This window comes from Glycine max, chromosome 13 (genome assembly GCF_000004515.6).
Source record: "Glycine max cultivar Williams 82 chromosome 13, Glycine_max_v4.0, whole genome shotgun sequence".
Taxonomy (NCBI): Eukaryota; Viridiplantae; Streptophyta; class Magnoliopsida; order Fabales; family Fabaceae; genus Glycine; species Glycine max.
Genome location: NC_038249.2, coordinates 23,345,177 through 23,364,961, shown reverse-complemented (window position 1 = coordinate 23,364,961; position 19,785 = coordinate 23,345,177). Strand labels below are relative to the sequence as shown.

Below are 19,785 nucleotides of genomic sequence, written 5' to 3'. Positions count from 1 at the left end.
ATAAGATAAAAAAGTACTTAAAAAAAATTTCCTATTCAATCAAAGACCTTATCAATTTAATAAAAAACTTAATCCGATTCTAATACATTTTTTATTCTTTTAGCAAACCGAACCAATGTGTTCACTTGATTCCTAATGGTCCAATCCAATTCTTAAAACACTACACTAACATAAGGTTAAATTGTAATATTGTCATTGGTCCCTTTAATTAATTACCTCAATTTTGATATATAATTGAGTACTTATCTATATTAAGTTATATAAAGCAAATTATGGATATATAACCAATTTTTTAAAATTTTAAAAAAATTACATTTAATTATTATATTTTTGTAATTAAATTTATGCATTAATCATTGTATCGTGTTTGATTAAAATTATTTTTAAAGTTTAATTTTTTAAAATTTAAAATCAATTATTAGTTCAAGATATATGATTAGTTATATAATCGATTATGACTTTAGATAAATAATCGGTTGTTTAATCAATTTTTTGAAATAATTATAGTTTGGTTACAATAATCACTTGTCACTAACAAGTCATTGGTTCGACTGATTATGGACTCGATTCTTTAAGCAAGATTTCATGTTCGAGTCTTATAGATAAAAAAACTAGTTGATTGAGAGAACCTCACTAAAGATAATTAGTCAGGTTCTTAACAGATATTAATTATCAACAATATGTGATTAATTTTTATAATCATTCTTATTTAACTAATTATTATATAACTAGTTAACTATAATTTGGAATGACATTTTTGTTGAAAGGCAAAAGATAAAACTTTTTTTTAAATAACTATTTTGACTCACTTTAAAGATTAAATTGAATTTTTTAAAAGATAAAGCATTAAACCGAATATAATAAAAAAATGTAAAGGATTAAAAGTGTATTTTAACTTAAATTTTAATCAATAAAAAAATGTGATAGAAGAACTATATTAGAATGTGTTGCCCATGTTACTCTTGTAACACCCATCATGGCTAATTTATGGACAATTGGACGTTAAAGCAACATGCATAGCAACAAATAATGGTTTGATGAGAGTAAATCATATGTGATGGCTAAAAATCAATGTTTGTATGAAATCAATTACGAAGAAGTGTGTATATGCACGCACAAAGAGCAAAAGCAAAAATACGAGACTTCAAATTTGCAACCAATCAAAGCATAAGTTATTGGCAAATTACTTTTTAGATTTGAAAGTTCACTTACATTGAAACCCTCACCCAGTCCATTGTAACTAAACAAACTATCACACACTAGCTAGTAGTGATGTTGCACTTGAACATACATTGCATATAGTATATGCTATGACGTAACATGAGGAAGCAAATTACAAGCGTAATTAATAGTAAGACATACATCCTGGCACATACAATTACAATGATGATGAGGTTTTTTTTTCCCTCACTAACTCACACTAATAAATTAAGGCCTCTTAATAGATGTTGGAGTCAATGGCCATGATGGTGCTAAGATTCATAGGGGTCATAATGTCAGAGGTTCCACTGAAGATGTCTCGAACGATAAACCCCAGAGCACGTTGAGATGGGTGATAAGGGTCCCAAAACGCATAAATATCACGGTTTGGGCATAAGTTTGACAACGCGGTGCACAGTCCCACCCCATTGAAACGACCCTGACCACAACATGCTATCTTTGATGTAACAAAACCTGCTTCCACCAACAATAAAAGATGACCATTGGTGGGTTACATGTAGTTAGTAACACAAATATTAGACTACAGAAGTAAAATTTAAGTATAAAAATCATCTTAATCTTCTACCTTTTCACCCACTTCAAATTAGTCCGTGCTCTTAAAAAACCTTTCTTTTAAGTTCTACAACTATCCAAAGTTTATTACATTTTATGCATTTTTTTGAAGACAAGAATATAATTTTGGTGTTATTCTTTAATCAGAATTAGAGTTTTACGTCAGTAATTTTTGTTAACTTTTAATGCAAGCCATTATTATATAGATTACTTGAATAAAAACTCCTTAAAAGAACAAAAAAAAGACAATTAAGGAAGTGCATTTAAGTTTTGTCAATTTTTTTAATGTGCAAGAGCTAATTTAAGTGGTTGGAAGAGTTAGAAAGCTAAAAGGTGACTATTTGCTCAGTAAAATTTCTATAAAAAAAGTGAAATCAAGCAAATGTTGAGAGACCAAATCTTTGAGGGTCGGTGATGAAGTTCATGTTCATTTGGAAGGCATTGACAGCAACAAATACGTCAGAGCCCACTTGGGAGTTGATTTCTCTTGTCATTTGGACCAAAAGTGGGTTGAAAATTTGTGCAGCTTGTTGTAACTCAGGTACACACTCTCCGTTACTACTCCTAGTAGCAAGCTGAGCAGGAACACAGCCCAATGGACCAGTTCCGGTCACAAGAACCCTTCTAGCTCCCAACTCATACAACCTCTGCATTATCATAATTTATGTAACAATTATATCAGTTGAGCCCATATCAATATGAATGAAGCACATGAAACTATGAAAGGAAGTAAATTGTGACAATAAAAGGTAACAAAAAGGAAGTATATCCATCAATTATGTTTTTTTATCATTAAATCAAATTTATATCTTTAAAATTAATAATAATAATCTTATATAAAGTGAATTAAATGATTATAGACTATGAAGCACGGACACTCCAACTCCTTGTCGATTCCGGTGTTTGACACGCGTCCATGTCAGTGTCCGACACCTACACGACATTCATACTATGTTCTATATTTTAGACATTACAAGTGTCCACGTGTGTCTGTATCTTGATCGTGTCCGATGTCCGATGTCGGTACTTCATAGATTATAGGATCCTAACCAAACTAATGTTTGTTAAATAAAAAAAAAGTTACTCATATATGGTAACAAAAAAGTAGACAGATATGAAGGTGAAGAAAAGGAAAAAGAAAAAAAAAATGGAATTACCATGAGAATTTTACGATACTCGGAGATAAGGTAACGACAGTACTGAGGGACAGTGAATTGGCGAGACCTGGCAGACACAGGAGTGAGAAAGTAGTTGTTAACGAAATCGTTACCACCAAGTGTCATGAGGAACAGTGCCCCATTCACGATTCGCTGAGCCTGCGCTGCTCCCACTAATGCACTTAATCGTTGCTGGTACTGCTCGAACAGCGCATACTGCTCGAACATTCTTAAGATCCCCACCTGTTCCATACCACATAACATAGGTACTAAATCTTAATTATTTTACTATCAATTATATATGTTCCATTGCTTTTAAATAACGTTTGTGGTCGCATTTGGTGGGATTGATTTCATAAGTTAAGAAAATGTGCATTCATAATTGCGTGTCTTGTGAAATGACTTCAATTAAAGAGAGATACTTTTAGGTTAGTTGGTTCTCATAAATAAAGAAATTAAAATGATTCTTAAATACTTTTTAGGTCGAAAAAGATGAGAAGAAATAAACTATAAATTATTGATATGATTGATAGTGTAATATAATAAAAAAAATAGAGACAATGAAATTAAAAATGAGAAGTGTTCACTTAGTTATTGTAATTTGTAAGTGTTCAAATATCTTTTAATTTGATTAAGTATAGTGATATTTGGACACTTCATTATAAAATCTATTAATATATTTTATTTTATTTTACTTCTCTTCTTACCACATATCTATTTTTTTCTCTTTTTTTTCTCATACTAGATGTTAAATAACATTTAAAGTTTTCTGTTTAAGTATATTTTTCCTTTTTGGATCCTCCTTAATTATAAACACCCCATTAATGACTATCATTTATTTCTATCTCTTTTTATTAAGTGTTCACAAATCATTTTTGTGTAACATATAATCTAGTTTTATTTTCTTTCTCAAAAAAAATTAATTGCATATATCACATGAAAATTGAGACTGTAAATACATTTAGTTTAAATTATTACGTAATAATTTTCTATAAAAATGGCCATTATCACACTTTTTAAGATATTTTCTAATATATGTTAGTTAAAATTTATGAATCTCTCTTAATAAATTTCTCTAATTTTGTAATTTTAATAAATTTTAATTAACAATAAAGTGTGTATTATAAATAAAGTATTTTTTCTTACAGTAAGAAATAATGTGTTGCTCTAAAAATATACTCTCATCATTCCAAAATAATAGTCCTTTTAGTCTATTAATTACATAGATCAATAAGAAATAATAAATAGATGAAACAAAGTAATAACTTTACAAAATTGAGGAACTTAAATTAAAAATATTTTTATTGGAAGGTGAAAAATTGTGTTGTTTATGATTTTTTTTACATTCTCCAATGATTTATATAATAAATATATTTTTTTCTTTTAGTTTCTTAACAATGTTCTAAGAACATTGGTTAACAAAACCCTTAATCTTGTATCATCATTAATTTATTTATAAATTTTATTGTCTGTCATTAATATTTATAAATGATATAAGTGGAAAAAATACAATAATTAATATTATATTAAAAAATTAAAATAATAATTATTTAAAAATAATTTTTTTTCCTTACGTAATAATCATAATGAGACGAAGGAAGCATGCAATTAACACTCTTCATTCTCTTCTCAAAATAAAAGCACCCTTCATCATATTTCTCCATAGTTATGGTTAATGTAATTAAGTGCATTGAGCAATTATTATGATTTATACATATAGATAGAGGGAAAGGAGGGGGAAAGTTACAAATTGGATGCCAGTGTCGTTAAGGATTCCTATCCCCGCGGAAGCGAAATTGGCCCCAACTAATAGCTTTTGTCCGGTGAGTTCAGGGCTCAAGTATGGTAACGTGGGTTCAGACCCAATATGCTGGCCTGGATGGAACAATATTCACATTAATTTCACCCACCATATGTAACAATTACTATAATAATGAGTGGGGTTATGAGCAATGTCTTAATTGTCTCATATCATCATATCATAAATAAAAAAATGAACATAATATTTGCATATATGGTACGTACTGATAAGGTCAGGGAGGTTGTAGCCATTGGAGAAGCGACCAGTGGGGCGACCGGTGGGATAGTCGATGCCGTAAGGAGGAGAGTCAGCGCGTGCTGTGGTTGGCAAGTAATTGTTGTTGCCACTGTCAACTAGAGAGTCCCCGAACACATAGAAAGTGCGAGCACTTTCTGCACTCTCTGTGTTGTTCAGAACTGTCACCACCACCAGGGTGAGGGTCATGAGGACCACTCTTGTTCTTGACATCGTCACCAGCTCCATTAGTTATTATGTTATAGTGATCAATGTTGTGCTTCTGTGCATTCTAGGACTCGGGTGCATGGTCTTATATAATGAGCCTATGATGCATAAGTCCACTTTCAATGATTAATTACTAAATCTTATTTGAAGTGGTGCTATCCTGAATACTTTTGTGAAAAATATTTGTGTTCTAGACCAAAAAAAAAAATTGGTTGTCTTTTCCTTTGATCTATTATAGTATATAATAGATTAAATAATTAAATTTGTCATCCTTAAAAGTGTGAGACATTAACAAATTGATTCATGAAAGATGAAAAATTTAAATTTAATTTTTAAATGTATAAAAAATACCATAATTTAATTCTACAAATAATTTAGCGACAAATTAATTCCTAAATTTTATAACTTAATGTCAAATTGGTCATTAAAAAATATAAATTATTGTCAAATTGATCTTTGAATATTACAATTTAATAACAAGATAATTTCACAAATTTAATGACAATACTAATTTGTCACACTTTTTGCATATTTAAAGATTAGATTTGTATTTTTATATTTGAGAGACTAATTTATCATTACATCATACTTTCATAGATGAATTTAACTATTTAACCTACCTATATAATATCTTTGCTTTACATGATGTCATAGAATTTTTTCATTAAAAATGGAAAATAATTTGTTATAGAATTTATAATTAAATTCTCAACATTTTATTGAAGTTCTGATTTGAGCTTAATCAAATGATTCTATTTAAAATATCAAAGCCATTAAAATACTTTTTATTTACAAAACACAAGTTAGAAAAGAAAGAAAAAAAAAATAGTGACGATCGCATTGCTATTTGTTAGGGGGTTACGCACTTACAGTTGGTCATGGTAAGATATTTCAATTATTTTTTAATTTTGTTATTAACTAAAATTTTGTTTTACACTTCTATAAATAAGTTTTTTTTAATATTTTTTGAAATATTATTTTAAATTATTTTTTAAACCGATAGCTTCACGTATTTTATATTTTTTTATTTTTATCATCAATATATTTATCTAATCTTCTTATTATCTTTTTTAAATAAATCATAATTTTATTGTTTTTTATTATTTTACATTTTTAAAATACTTTAATAATTAGTTTTAATAAATACTTATAATTCAATAGTTAATTTTTCACTCTTTTACTATCAACTTTAACTGCCAATTAATTTTTGAGATTTTAGCTAAATTTTCAACTTGTCTAATATAACCTAATATGCCCATAAAGATTTGAAGTTATTGCATTGACTAACGGGAACACATTTAGTCAACCAAGTATATAAATAACCTAAATTTAATGCACCAAGCAGCGCCCTTTTTCAATTTTGATATTCTTATATCTTCCTTTTGTTATCCTTTCTTGGTAGTATTTTAAATTTTAATATAGGATAAGGAATAAGACACGACATACTACAACTTAAAAAAAAAAAAAAAAGATATATTCCTACAACTACAAGGTAGCTGCTATTGAAATAGGAGTTTTGTAAAATTCTCCTCCCTGAATGGCTGAATGATTGATAAACACTATTCAGTTCATCTTTATTTGTCAACTTTTTTAATAAGAGGTAATTTATTCAAGATAGCATTTCTCTTCCTACTATATACAAGTGGACTAATATAAGTGTGACAGTGTGAACTGTGAAGCACCAGATTTATGATTAAATGAAAATATCAATATCATTTACAGTATCAGCATCTCTCTCTCTTACTCTTAGAATGATAACGATAATCAATTGTCCGTTGAAAATCTATTTTAGCATTATTATGGAAGACTTTTGCATCCCTTGTCGGTCTTCAACATATCTGGCCCTAAGCTGGATGACGTGATATGTAAAATTTAATTCAAAGGTGCGATTCACAGCAATTAGCACTCCAAATTCTAGGCGCAGTAATGTTTTCAATATTTTTTTTAAATAAAAGAACGCAAATTTCAACAAAATGTGTAAAATTAATTTTAATACACATTTTATATATTTTTTATGAATATATAACTTTTAAAAAAATTATGATATTTCTTTTTTTTTAACTATTATAATTAGAACCTTTGGATTGATTATACCATTAATTATCATCGATCTAGAATTTTGTCACACAACTTCCTTCCTTAAATCTTAAAGATGTATTAATGTCTTCTCCGGGCCACCGTTTTGTTTTTATCTTTTGGTTTACACTTTACACTAATGATATCTCCTTGCCAACCCTAGAAAATTAATTTTTTTCAAAGTATAAAGATCATTAAAGTAGGTATTATCTTTTCTAATAAATTCATAAAATTAAATGCGTGATAATTTTTATTTTATTTGTTTGACAATTTAACGTTACATATGTTTAAAAAGTGACAACAATATTAATATTATAAATTCATATAAATAATATAATATCCAAGTAAACCTCATCATCTAGTTTTTCTATTTTTAGTATAAAATTTACTATTAAGATTAATTTAAACATAGATTCAATTATTTTTAATATTTTAAAATTAATTGTAAGTTTATGTACAGTGTTAGTGTATAAATTAAATTTACACCATCAATCAATTAAAAATTATTATAAATATAACTTTTAAAATATGCATTATAAAAGTTAACCAACTTAATTAAGAAATCACCAAACTAAAATATTACTTCTCTTAATAAAGTTTTCCATGTACATATGATTTAAAATTGAATTCCTTGCAACATACCTTTTTTTTTTTTTGCCGTGCCTTGCTAAGAACTTAGTTGTCTACTAAACTTGTTAGCTCAATACATAAACTATTTTCTGTAATTCTACTTAACTTATTATTAAAAAAGTAGGTTTTTTTTTTAGAACAATCACACTAAAATTATAATTCCTTTAATCTTATGCATATTATCCAAATCTGTAACTAAAATTTATTTTATTATGCTGTATACATCTCAGTTATACTTATTCAACAATTTAAAATTAATTTTATCATTTAATATAAGTTTGCATCTATTTATTGAAAAAAGCTGGAGTGAACAAGATTCTCCTTAATTTAAAACTAAATCAAATCAGTCTAATTAAATTAAGACTTGTAACTGATCATTGGAATTAACTATTTAAGAGGTGTTTGATTTAATTGTTTTTTGTTTTCATTTTACTAGAAATAGAAAATAACAATGAAAATGTGTTTGATTGGATTTCTGTTTTCATTTTCACTGAAAATATTTTTTTCAAATAAACCAAAGTAAAAAAACAATCAAATTTCATTTTTAGTGTTCTCAGTTGAAATTAGACTCTCATTTTAAGTAAAATGAAAACACGACGAATATAATTTTAAACAAATCTAAAAATACATTTCCTTTTAAAAATTTATTTTCAGTATTTTTATTTATTGAAAAAAAAACAAAAAATCAAATCAAACATATTTTTAAAATTCTAAAATTTTTAAAAAATAAAAACAAAAAATAAAAATACAAACTAAACAAACCTAAAGTACTCTCTACTTAAAGGCACGGATAGCCTATAAAGGTATATTTTATGCTAAAACCATCTGTATACTTTAAATTTGTCTTTTGTCACCTATTATGCCAAGGTAATACTAATAAGTACGTTTAGAATATTGATTAAGAATTTAAATGAGATATTTTTTTATTAAAATATGTAAAATTGTATTGTTTATAATTTTTTTATGTTTTTTACAGTAAATATATTTTTAAAAAAATTTAACCAATATTTTAAGTACGTTGATAAGAAAGACTTTTTTAGTAACATGATTAATTAGCTTCAAAATATCTACTCGTAAACGTGTCAACATCTTGTCAATCGTCACTATTTTTGCAATATGTTGATCCGAATGGCAACAGACATTTTTTTTAATTATTACGTTAATTAATTAAGGACAACAGATTTTCTAGGCATTAAATTTTTACGTAAGTGACACTACTAGAAATAGAATGCTAGGCGCATGCAGGAACTTGGGGTCACTTTCTAATATATTAATGATGAAAATGCAATTACCAGCACAATCCCAACGACTATTATTATCTAACTGTTTTTATTTATTGGGTCGGTAGAAAAAATCACGATAAGAAATTGAGCATGCATGTGATGTACATAAATGACAAAAATAATAATAACAAATGACTGAGGCTAAGCCGCGAAGGTAGATCGATGATCGATCATCTCAGTCTTTTTGTATCGAAGGAAAAACAAAATCTTAGTATTTTCCCTTCCTTTCTCGACGTGACCACTAGACAGAGCTAAGGTGACGTTTTCCACAGAGGAAATTTCCCAAATTTGTCATGAAAAGTAATATACTATGAATTACAAATTTCAGGAGCTAATAATTTACCACACGTTGCATGATCTACACTCAAAAAGTTTGAATGGATTAAGTTGTTTCCAAAAATATTTAAACTCTATGACTTAAATGCTTAATCAACTTTGCTTATTTAATTAAAAAATAAGTTAAGTTTATAAATCTGATACATGTTTTTTTGAAACAGTTCTGTTTCTCACTTTCTAACAGAGGTCACGTGATTCAATGTACTGTAAACACACGTTCTCCAACGTTTTGAAACATGCATTTCTTTAGTATTAAAAATTGAAAAAAGCAACTTTTGGCATAGACATGGTTCGAACCCATTTTTCTCAATTGCATAAACATTACGATTGTGTTTGTTATCGGCAATGGAAACAATTGGGTCGTCCCGCATGCTGTATTTCTCTCTGCACATCAGACGAGAAAAAGAGAACATAGTCTGTCCTTTCACGGAAATGACCTCTGTACCCTTATATTTTCTTTTTTCATTCATGAGTCTGTGACATATACTGTGCGTTTTTCTAGGGCATAATGGTATTTTTCGTCTGAATTTAATTTTTCCTTTCTTATTTCATCCATATCAAATGATTTTATAATATTATTTTTATTTTATTTCTCACTCAAAACAAATAAAAAATATTTTTTTTATTTTTTATTTTTCAAATTATTTTTCTTCTATTTTCATCTATCATATTTCTCTTTTTTAAACCAAACAAATCCCTCAGATAAAGTCTTTAATTCATAATTATATGACAAATCTAACTTTAATACCACATAAAATTTATGTATTTAATATACACTAATTTATTGGGTTCAACTAATCTTTATCATAATAAGGCTTTTGAATTTGGAATATAGACTTCTGTTGTTAAAAAATTCATTTGTTATTTGAGTTATTAGTTATTTTATTATGATAATAATTTAAAATTTAGAGTATGAATTGATAAAAAAATATTAGTTATATTTTTTATTTTTTAAATTATATATCAAATCAAACAGAATCAATTAATGATACACTACCAAATTAATGATAATTGCTCATGATACCTTTTTTTTAGTTTTTATAATCTATTTTAGTTCAGTTCTTATCTTACTGATTCGAATTAAAAAATTAGTAGATATGCTTCACCCAAAATGGAAATGAGCTAGGATGATCAATTTGATTTTCACATGTGAGTAAATATCTCTTAAGATAATTTTTTATTAAAAGAAAAAGAATTTTATATGTTTAATATGCTAATGTGACAATGTTTTCTTTCTAACCATTTTAATTTCTTTAATTTTAATGTTAACAAAATTATTTTTCAGTTTTATTAAACTTAAGACTAATTTTAAACAACAAAAAGTGGAAAATATATTAAAATATTATATTTTGGACATATTGAATATTTTTGTTTTCAATAAAAACTTTATTTTTTATTAATTTAAAATTAAACCTAAAAATTGATGCTAACAATTTTTTTTTATAAAAAAGCTGGGAACTCTTGAACCCAAATATTTGAATAAAGGATCCGACATCATTTTCTCACGGATATCTACCCTGGCAGTGCCAATTAATGGCGGAAATCAATAACTAAACGTCCTTGAATTAATCATGTCAGACATTGACTAATAGTAGTAGTAAATTAATTTTATTTGAGTTGAAAAAGAAAATATAAGTAAAAATAAGGTGATGAAAAAAATTGTTGGATAGAGATATGAAAAAATTAAATTGAAAGAAAATATTTTTTTAATTATATCCTATTAATAATATTAGGTTAATTTAAATTTTTTTTCCTTTAATTTATTTTTAATATTTGCTCTGGTCTTTTATTTTTTTATTCAATTTGATTATCTAATTTTTAAAATTAATTCGATTTAATCTTCTAATTTTTTGAGGTTAAGTTAATTTTCTAATTTTTAAAATAAATTCAATTTAATTCCACTATCTAAATTAATTTGAATAATCATGCCTTCTAAATTAATCTTATCATTTAAATGTGTATTTTTTATTATTTAAAGTCGTGATTAAGTGATTTTAAGTAATCAAAAAGTATGATTTCTTAATAGTGTTGGTCTAATTTAGACAATAAAATAAAATTAAATTAATTTTAAAAATTAAAAGAATAAATTAAATCCTAAAAAAATTAGTTAAAGATACATGTACAAGATTTCCCAATAAACTCATTGAAATTAGTTAAAGAAAACTTAATAAAAATGATAACTTGTTTTTATAAACGTAAATAAACTCTATAAAATCTCGTCTCACTACATCGATAAAGTACTGATATGAAGCTTATAAAAGTTGTTCTTTTGACTCTTGAATGCAATCTATCAATCTTAATTCTTTTTTAATCTAGTAAACAAACAAGACTTAGCCTATAAAAAAACAAACAAACAAGATTTAGCACACAGATGATTCAATTTGTTTACATCCTTAATGCTAACTATGTTACCAATTCAAATCTAACTTCTTAAGTTGTGTTCCCTATTAATTAATGAATGATATGATATGCCGTAAATGCACACCTCTTATGAAATTCAAACGTGTTTAATTTACACTTATAAATAATTGCTACTCTTTCAGTCTTTTGTTTTGGTACATTGAAATTTGTATTGACGTAAAAACAAATAATACTCCCATTTTTCACTTGGTGAACCCTTTCATCTAAATGAGCCAACATGTCTCTCTTCACAATACTCATTTCAATTTTTTTAGAACCTATATAGTACGTACATTGCACTACTAAAGGTTTTGGGTCCCTCTTCTCAATAATTCTGGTTGGTGTCAATGTTTTATAAAAGAAAATTTTGGCACTCACATAGTGTAAATGAATAGTTTTCTCTCATTCACGGCACTATGGTAATGTGATGACCGAACACCTTTCGTTAGATTATTAGACAATTATTTGAGATGCACTTTTATTTTGAGATTCCAAGCATTCTTTTCCTTAGGGGTGAACGGAATTGGATTTTGGAACGAATCATACAGTTTCTAAATCACTACTAAATATTTTCATGTGAAGGTAAATAAAGTTTTATATTTAAAAAAGATGAGCAGAATGATATATCTGAACTTGGGTGTTAAGAATAGTCCCACATCGGGTAATTCATGAACATGATAAGTGCTTATATAGCTGGGTAGACCACCCCCTTATGAACTGGTTTTTAAGGGGACCTTTCGGATGCCTATGCTGCACTATAAAATTTAATATTGGGTTTTTAGAAGAAATATTTAAAAATTAATTGTTATTTTTTATTTAACTACATTCCTTTATTTTACCCTTGATAATAAATTTAATTCGTCGCAGTTCACATTATTAATTGAGGCGAACTTCCCTTCCCAATCATATCCCAACGATCTTTGCGGCCAATCAATTCACCTCAGATTCACGTACTCAAAGTAGCTTCGATTTTGATTGCACTCTGTTAATAAGCTTTTGAAAAGTAATAGTATGATTTAAATTCAGCCCCATTAAAAGGGGATCTATGAAATTAATGTATGGCATTGTTAAAAAATAGTATCAAGCATCAAGCATATTTTGATTGGAGAAGGGATCGGTTGTGAAGCATCAAGCATATTTTGGGGATCAAATCCCATAACTTTCCTTACATCTCCGACAGTATACCATGTAAGTTATTGAGAAGGGACTGTTAGGAGGACACATGTAACAGGGGGAAATTTTTAAATTCGCATAAATCCATGCTTAAAAAAGTTATTATGTTGATATATAATTTTTTAAAAAGGAAAAAAATGTGTTTTGTTTATTTTAAGCATGAGGTTGGTACACTGATGTAAAATCTTATTTTTAGAAAATTTATAATTTATTTTCTCTAATTTAATTTATATATAATATAATATAATGACATTAATGATTTTAAAAGAAAACAAAAGCATACAAAAATAAAGATAAAATAATTTTGATTTAATTGTACCTTTAAATTGAATGGGCAAAAAAAAAAAAACAGATTCACATTGTTGAAGTTGTGATTCAAACCCTCACTCTAACATTCCAAGAATTATATAATTTATTTGAGGTAATCCAATTTAAGACCGATAGAATCACTATATGTGACAAAATATTCTCTATAAGTATTTAATGTAAGTAGATATTTAAGATTCTAAATGTATCTACATATTTAAGATTCAAAATAAAATTATTAGTTAAGTTAAAATAATTTAATGTCAATTAATTTATACATTTAATGATAAATATAATAAGAATTTTAATGAATATATACCGTAAATGACAATGTAAATCATTAATAAAAAGTTATTGATTATATAAATTTTAAAATAGCTATTAGAAAAATCAACAATTTACCATACATAACTATTTATATTTCTTCACATTGTGAATGTGTAAATCATTAACCTGTATCTTAATTCATATATATCAATGCTAAAGATCAGTAATCATTGAAATGAATTAGTAATAATAAAAAATAAAAATAAAAGTCAAATAATTGGTTATATTATATATCAACAAAGTCTAACACAAGTGATAGATAAATAAATTTCTTAAACATGCTTACATAATTTGATTTTCTAATCAGATATATAAAGATATTTTAAAAAAAAATTAACTTTTTTTGATAATCTCTATATCTCAAAACATTAATCAAACAATTTTCAGCTATTGAAATCCACTGTCTTCAAAAAATAATAATATTTATTATTTATGGATAGTGGCGGACTTACGTGTGAGTGAAAATATATACTTGTATCCCTCATTTTTTTTTAAATTTATCAAATTTGTAGATAAAATCTTATATTTTTATATTTTATTTTATCTATATTTATATAAATGAACTCATTGATTTTATTTTTTATAATTTACTCATTGACTTGGGTCTTAGATCGACCATTTTTTATGAATCCTACAAATAATTTCCATACCTCCGCTTTTAAAATGGACCAGACGAGGGAAATAAAGAAGAAAAAAAAGAGTATTCTTTTTTCATCCCTCTGTCATCCATCCTTCCATTATTGCATATTTTATCACTCCAAGCATACAATAAGTTTTATTTTAATGTATGCAGAGTGAGAGTACCTGACGGATAAACCAAACAATGGGATAAAATACAAATTGCGGAAGGAAGGGAAGCAAAGAGTGATAATTGGAAATCCTAATAATCAAAGCCAAACTCACTCACACACTCATTGGAAATCAACTCAGGCAAGGCAAAGGAAGAAGAAACCCTAAAATATTAGTATTGAGAATAAGAAGATGCGGCTGAATTTGTGCCACGTTTCGCTTGGTTTCGTTCTGAAATTCCTGAATTTTCTTCAATGCTTCGTTGGCCTTTCCATTCTGCTCTATTCCCTATGGATGTTCAACGAATGGGACCATCGTGTCCCTCCCGATCCTCCTCTTCCTCCTGCCTTCCATTTCTATCTCAAATTCAATTCCATCAACCTACCCGCTCCTTGGTACTAGTAATCTTTACTATTTTGTTTCCCTCACTATTCATTTTTCTTTTTCTCAAGTTTCAGGAAAATGCTAACCTGTGCCCCAACTTTGATTGCAATGCATAACATAGCTGTCCATCACTTTTTTTACGCTCTTATGATGTCACAATACACACTTTCTTCCTTAAACAATGCCCTAAGGCACCGGTTAGCAACACCTAAGTTTTATTCTCACTGGTAATGGTAATTAATGACGTTTTTCTGATTTGGGTGCTGTCAAGTGTATTATTAAATGCCATCAACTACCTTCACGCCTCGAAAGGAAATTAATACTTACGTGACTTTATTTTATTTTACTGTTTTAGTTACTTTTTTAATTATTTTTTATGTGATTTTAATGCCTTTCGTGATATGCTTAGATGGTTATTCGTTTTTATTCCTTGTTAATGCTAACTTTTTTTCTCTCACTTGATGAGACAGGTTCATCTACGATTTCATGGGATTGGGAATATTGGTGTTATGCATTTCTTTCTTGGGTTGCATTGCAGCTGAAATGATTAATGGCTGCTGCTTGTGTTTTGTATCCCACTCAAACTTGGAATGTTTATTTTCATATAGTACTATGGAAGCTCAAGGTTTTAAACTGTTTTGTCGCATTTGTTGATATTGTGGAAAATTGTTGACAAATACAGCTGATGTAGTGACATTATGGTCATAGACACCTCAAAAACCTTGACGTTGTAGTTGAAATTGCGGTTGCAAACCTTTTTGGCTAAAAGTCTATTGATCTTTTATTATGAGAGCAGAGTAAACTTGTGTTTAATGCTTTGAAGCAGTAGCTTTTTACTTTACTTTTTGATTTTAGTTTTTTAAAAGTTATCTTTGCTTGTCACTCCTTGACCTTTTTAAAAATGTTAGTACACTATACTCGTGGCAGTGCTTCTTCTTCTGGAAGCTTCTCTGGTGGGATTCATTGCACTTGATAGTGATTGGGAAAAGGTTCTTACTTTCTTGTTCTCCTACGTTGTTTATAAACATAGTTGCACTAGTTCATGTTTAATGTCCACTTTTGGGATGCCTATAGTTTGTTAATTGTTTTCTTTACAGGATATTCCACTCGATCCAACCGGTCAACTTGACGAGCTTCGAGCTTTCATTGAAGATAATATAGATATCTGCACATGGGTTGGCATTGCTGTGCTTGTGGTTCAGGTATGTTCATTACTGTTGCTGTTTTAGTGTTAGTATCTGGCCCTTTTTTCTTGACCCCTCATTGGTAAATGAATTATAGTCTATTAGTCCATTTTCAGATCATTAATGTGCAACATGTATTATCTATATCATCTTCTGAAGTTGGTATTTCTTCATCAGTACTTGTAAAATTTTGGAATCCTTTATAACTTGTTGCATGTAGATGTCAATGTTCTTTTGCTCAGACATCTTAATAGTTAGTTAATGCAGGAGAATTTGATGTGCCACCATCCACATGTTTAGTTCATTAACTTCAATTGTATAAGGAATTTGGACGTCCCTGTTGAATCAGCTCAACATAAGGTTATCATTCACTTTGTTCACTAGAGTCATGGAGTCAGAGCTCTGACTTAAGGTTATGATTCACTCTATTCACTAGAGTCATGGAGTCAGAGCTCTGACTTAAGGTTATGATTCACTCTGTTCACTAGAGTCACGGAGTCAAAGGTATTATTAACTATGTAGACCACTATAGAATGCCGTCATGGTAGCCGCTGGGTATTTGGTTTCAGTAAATATATGTAACAAAAATTAATAATAGAAAAGAAAAGCTGTGTTGAATCTGGTTTTAGAACTTGGGACTAAATTGTTTGCCATTACTAATATGAACCAATTAATAGCATTATTTCTATTTTGCCAGAATATATGTTAGTATTATGTTCTCGTAACTATTGCTTTGGTTATTAAAAGAATCATTGGTATTATTGATGTGTGTGAGTATGAGAGAGAGATAATGATGGAGTTTATATGAGTTCTTTCTAAGTAACATTATTAGTTTAGGTACATGTTCTGATGCGTCATTTGATTTTCTAAAACTATACCATTCACAAAAGAACATTTACAATGGCATACTCTCTTTATCTTATATTATTTGTTTTTTAAAGTTAATACACACTTTTTAAAAAAATATTAATTGTACTAATTACTATAATAAAATAATAACCTTTTTTTTTTGACAAAAAATATCGTTATTAAAATAGTTAGATTGTAGTTGTCAAACTACTTTAGTATTTAGCTGAGGTGAGATACTAATATATGAGTGTGTTGTTGAAGAAACTAATTAATGTTTTCTTAGTTTTTTTAAAGTGACAAATAATTTGAGACATTGAAAAACTCAAAATGAAATAATATTAGAGAGAGGGAGTAATTATTAATAAACGATATTCTTGTATCATTATTTTATTTTAATTATTTATATTTTTAACTAAGGAACTGCAATTTATAAATAAAACAAACATTCTTTTTTGGTTATGATCTTTTTACCCTAAGTAACAAATACCAGTTATTAAAAATAAAAAGAGAGTAAAGCAACCAATGACCATCTTATTGAGATCCTTTTTACATGCTACAGGAATCATTGGTCAATGGGCTATTAATGTGTGTTGAATCTTCTCCCTAGAAAATTTGTTTATCTTTACCTCTTGTTGTCCCTTCCTTTCTACACACATTAGTTGGACTTGAGATAATAGCTTCTGCTTTTGATTTTAGATTTTAATGCTCTGTTGACAGATATTGAAAGTATGGGAAGTAGAGCCTGATATAAAATATGCTGCTCTTTTTACTTTATTAAGGTTGAAACAGGAAAACAGGACAAAATTCTACCCCAACACTGCCTAGCATATTTCATGTCTGTGATTTACCTGTTAAAAGGACAAGATGAGATTGCTATGACCATTGGTTTTAAATATCCAGCATTTTGCGTGTATCATCATGAAAATAGTATCAATTGAAAATCTAACGAACCATATAAATCATGCTGTATGATTGTAAAGCATTTTCTGGATTTCCTTTTATCCCATTCCTCCCTTATTGCTATTGCTCATTTTTCTTGTCGTCAACCTCAGGCATTATCTCTACTACTGGCATTAATTTTGCGAGCCACAGTTTCTGCTAGGAGAGCAGATTTTGATTATGAAGATGGATATGATGTTAGGGGTAGAAGTTGGGAGCCCCTACTGAATCCTCAACCTGGCCAACCATCTGGGTCTAGCAAAGGTGATAATAGTGGAAATCACTCTGATTTTTGGAGCTCGCGGATGAGACAGAAGGTATGCTCATGCTGGTCTTGAAGTCTAAACTGTAATTTCTTTGATAATCTTTAATTTAAGTCTTTCAATGATAGGAAAAACTATGTGATTTTGTCATGCAGTATGCACAAAACATGCACACCTGCCAAGAAAAATCACATTTTCAGTATTGTCTATTGTCATTGCTTTAAACTATTCTTGATTAATTTGTTAGAAACAGAAAGGATATGTAAATGTTTTGCAAAGATCACTACTTTTTCCTCCTTATTGGTTTGACTTCAGAAATTTGAGGCCTATGTATTAGTTACACGGGGCTCAAGATCAAAGATTTCTTCATTTAGGCATTCGGGTCTATGGATAAAATTCTATAGGTTTATTGTTTTCCAACTTGTTTTTGAGATTTTCTCAAGTGCTTGTTTGTCGATCTCTAGTGAATGTAGTGTCTTTTCTTCTCTCCTTGTGTATTTACTATTTAGTTTGATACATAGCTATGTGTGCTATTCATGTAAACAGATTACCGTTGAGCATGCTGGTTATATTAGTATCCTTTAACATTAGTAATGTAGGAATCACTAATATCATTATTTGCAGTACGGGCTGAACCATGGTGGTGATAAGTACAGCTACCAACCATGAATTCGAGGCGATGAGTGCTACTATACTAGTCATCAAGCAATTCAATGCTGTGCTGACATCTGAGTACATGTGAATATCTTTGGTTTTTAATGTTTTATTTACTTTCATTTGTTCTCAGGAAAATTTATAATGTAAGCAATATATTGGTGGTATATGTATTTTAAACTATAGTTATTGATTGAAGTTTAAGTCATGTACTTAAATAGCATAGCAAGAGAGAAGAATTGAAAAGAAGGCTACAATACAAAGGACCCGATGTAAGCACCTTCCTCAATGTTGTACTGACCGTGCAGTCTTAATAACAGTAAAATAGTTATTGACATTGCTCTATGGCTACGCATCCAGCTACATAGGTAGGATATGGAACACGTGAAACACACGTCTTGCATGTGTTGCGATTCAATTTTTTTGTTTTTCTCAAGAACAAATATTTTGAATAAGCTTCATTGGTGTTTTATATATTGCAGTGTAGAAAGTGAATTTCTTTGAGAACTTAATTATTTAATGACTCTAATACAACTCATCTGGTGAAGTCGGAGGGCAAAATTTCCAGTATTCTTGCTGTACTTATTTGCCGTAGCACTTAATAGTTTCTTTTCTTATTTTATTTCAAAAGTTAATTTTAGAATAATTAATTGTACTAGTACAGACTCGAGCAGTTTGAAGTCACATATGACAAGTGGTAGGTACATGTTTCTGGATGGTAAAAGGATGTGCTGTCATTATTAGCACTTGATTTGTACTAATTTTGCTTTACATTGAAGAGTTTTGAGTTTTTATTTAGTTAGATAAAGGGAAGTTCCACTGTAATATTTTTCACAATTGGATGCATTGGAAATTATCCATGTGACCGTTTCTGTCTACTGCAGGACTATGTTGATAATTGGATTAGGTGAGTTCGTATGTTAATATTTTGGCTGAATCGACCATGACAAACCGTTGTTGAATTGAACATGTTCCCGTAGAACAACAATTTTTAAAAGG

General features: G+C 28.4%; 2 protein-coding genes across 2 annotated transcripts; one reads left to right on the top strand and one right to left on the bottom strand.

Annotated features, from left to right (window-relative positions):
- Positions 1-1,149: 1,149 nt before the first annotated feature.
- On the bottom strand, positions 1,150-5,266 carry LOC100800835 (GDSL esterase/lipase At4g28780). Its single transcript, XM_003542402.5, has 5 exons — positions 4,956-5,266; positions 4,678-4,805; positions 2,931-3,173; positions 2,168-2,420; positions 1,150-1,674 (listed from the first exon to the last, which is right to left on the bottom strand). Exons 1-5 carry the CDS (start codon positions 5,212-5,214, stop codon positions 1,439-1,441), a joined length of 1,119 nt encoding a protein of 372 aa, XP_003542450.1. The 5' UTR covers positions 5,215-5,266; the 3' UTR covers positions 1,150-1,438.
- A 9,110-nt stretch (positions 5,267-14,376) lies between these two features.
- On the top strand, positions 14,377-19,123 carry LOC100800302 (tetraspanin-18). Its single transcript, XM_003542401.5, has 6 exons — positions 14,377-14,908; positions 15,368-15,467; positions 15,806-15,886; positions 15,995-16,099; positions 17,983-18,186; positions 18,757-19,123. The coding sequence occupies exons 1-6, from the start codon at positions 14,706-14,708 to the stop codon at positions 18,799-18,801; spliced, it is 738 nt and encodes a 245-aa protein (XP_003542449.1). The 5' UTR covers positions 14,377-14,705; the 3' UTR covers positions 18,802-19,123.
- Positions 19,124-19,785: the final 662 nt, after the last annotated feature.

Excerpts from the sequence above, each read along its gene's own strand:
- LOC100800302 (XM_003542401.5), top strand. The coding sequence starts at position 14,706 with ATGCGGCTGAATTTGTGCCACGTTTCGCTTGGTTTCGTTCTGAAATTC. Across the intron at positions 14,909-15,367 it reads ATCAACCTACCCGCTCCTTG|GTTCATCTACGATTTCATGG; the intron begins GTACTAGTAATC and ends TTGATGAGACAG. Across the intron at positions 16,100-17,982 it reads TTGCTGTGCTTGTGGTTCAG|GCATTATCTCTACTACTGGC; the intron begins GTATGTTCATTA and ends CGTCAACCTCAG.
- LOC100800835 (XM_003542402.5), bottom strand. The coding sequence starts at position 5,214 with ATGGAGCTGGTGACGATGTCAAGAACAAGAGTGGTCCTCATGACCCTC. Across the intron at positions 3,174-4,677 it reads ACGACACTGGCATCCAATTT|GTGGGGATCTTAAGAATGTT; the intron begins GTAACTTTCCCC and ends GGTATGGAACAG. Across the intron at positions 1,675-2,167 it reads CACCGACCCTCAAAGATTTG|GTTTTGTTACATCAAAGATA; the intron begins GTCTCTCAACAT and ends TGGTGGAAGCAG.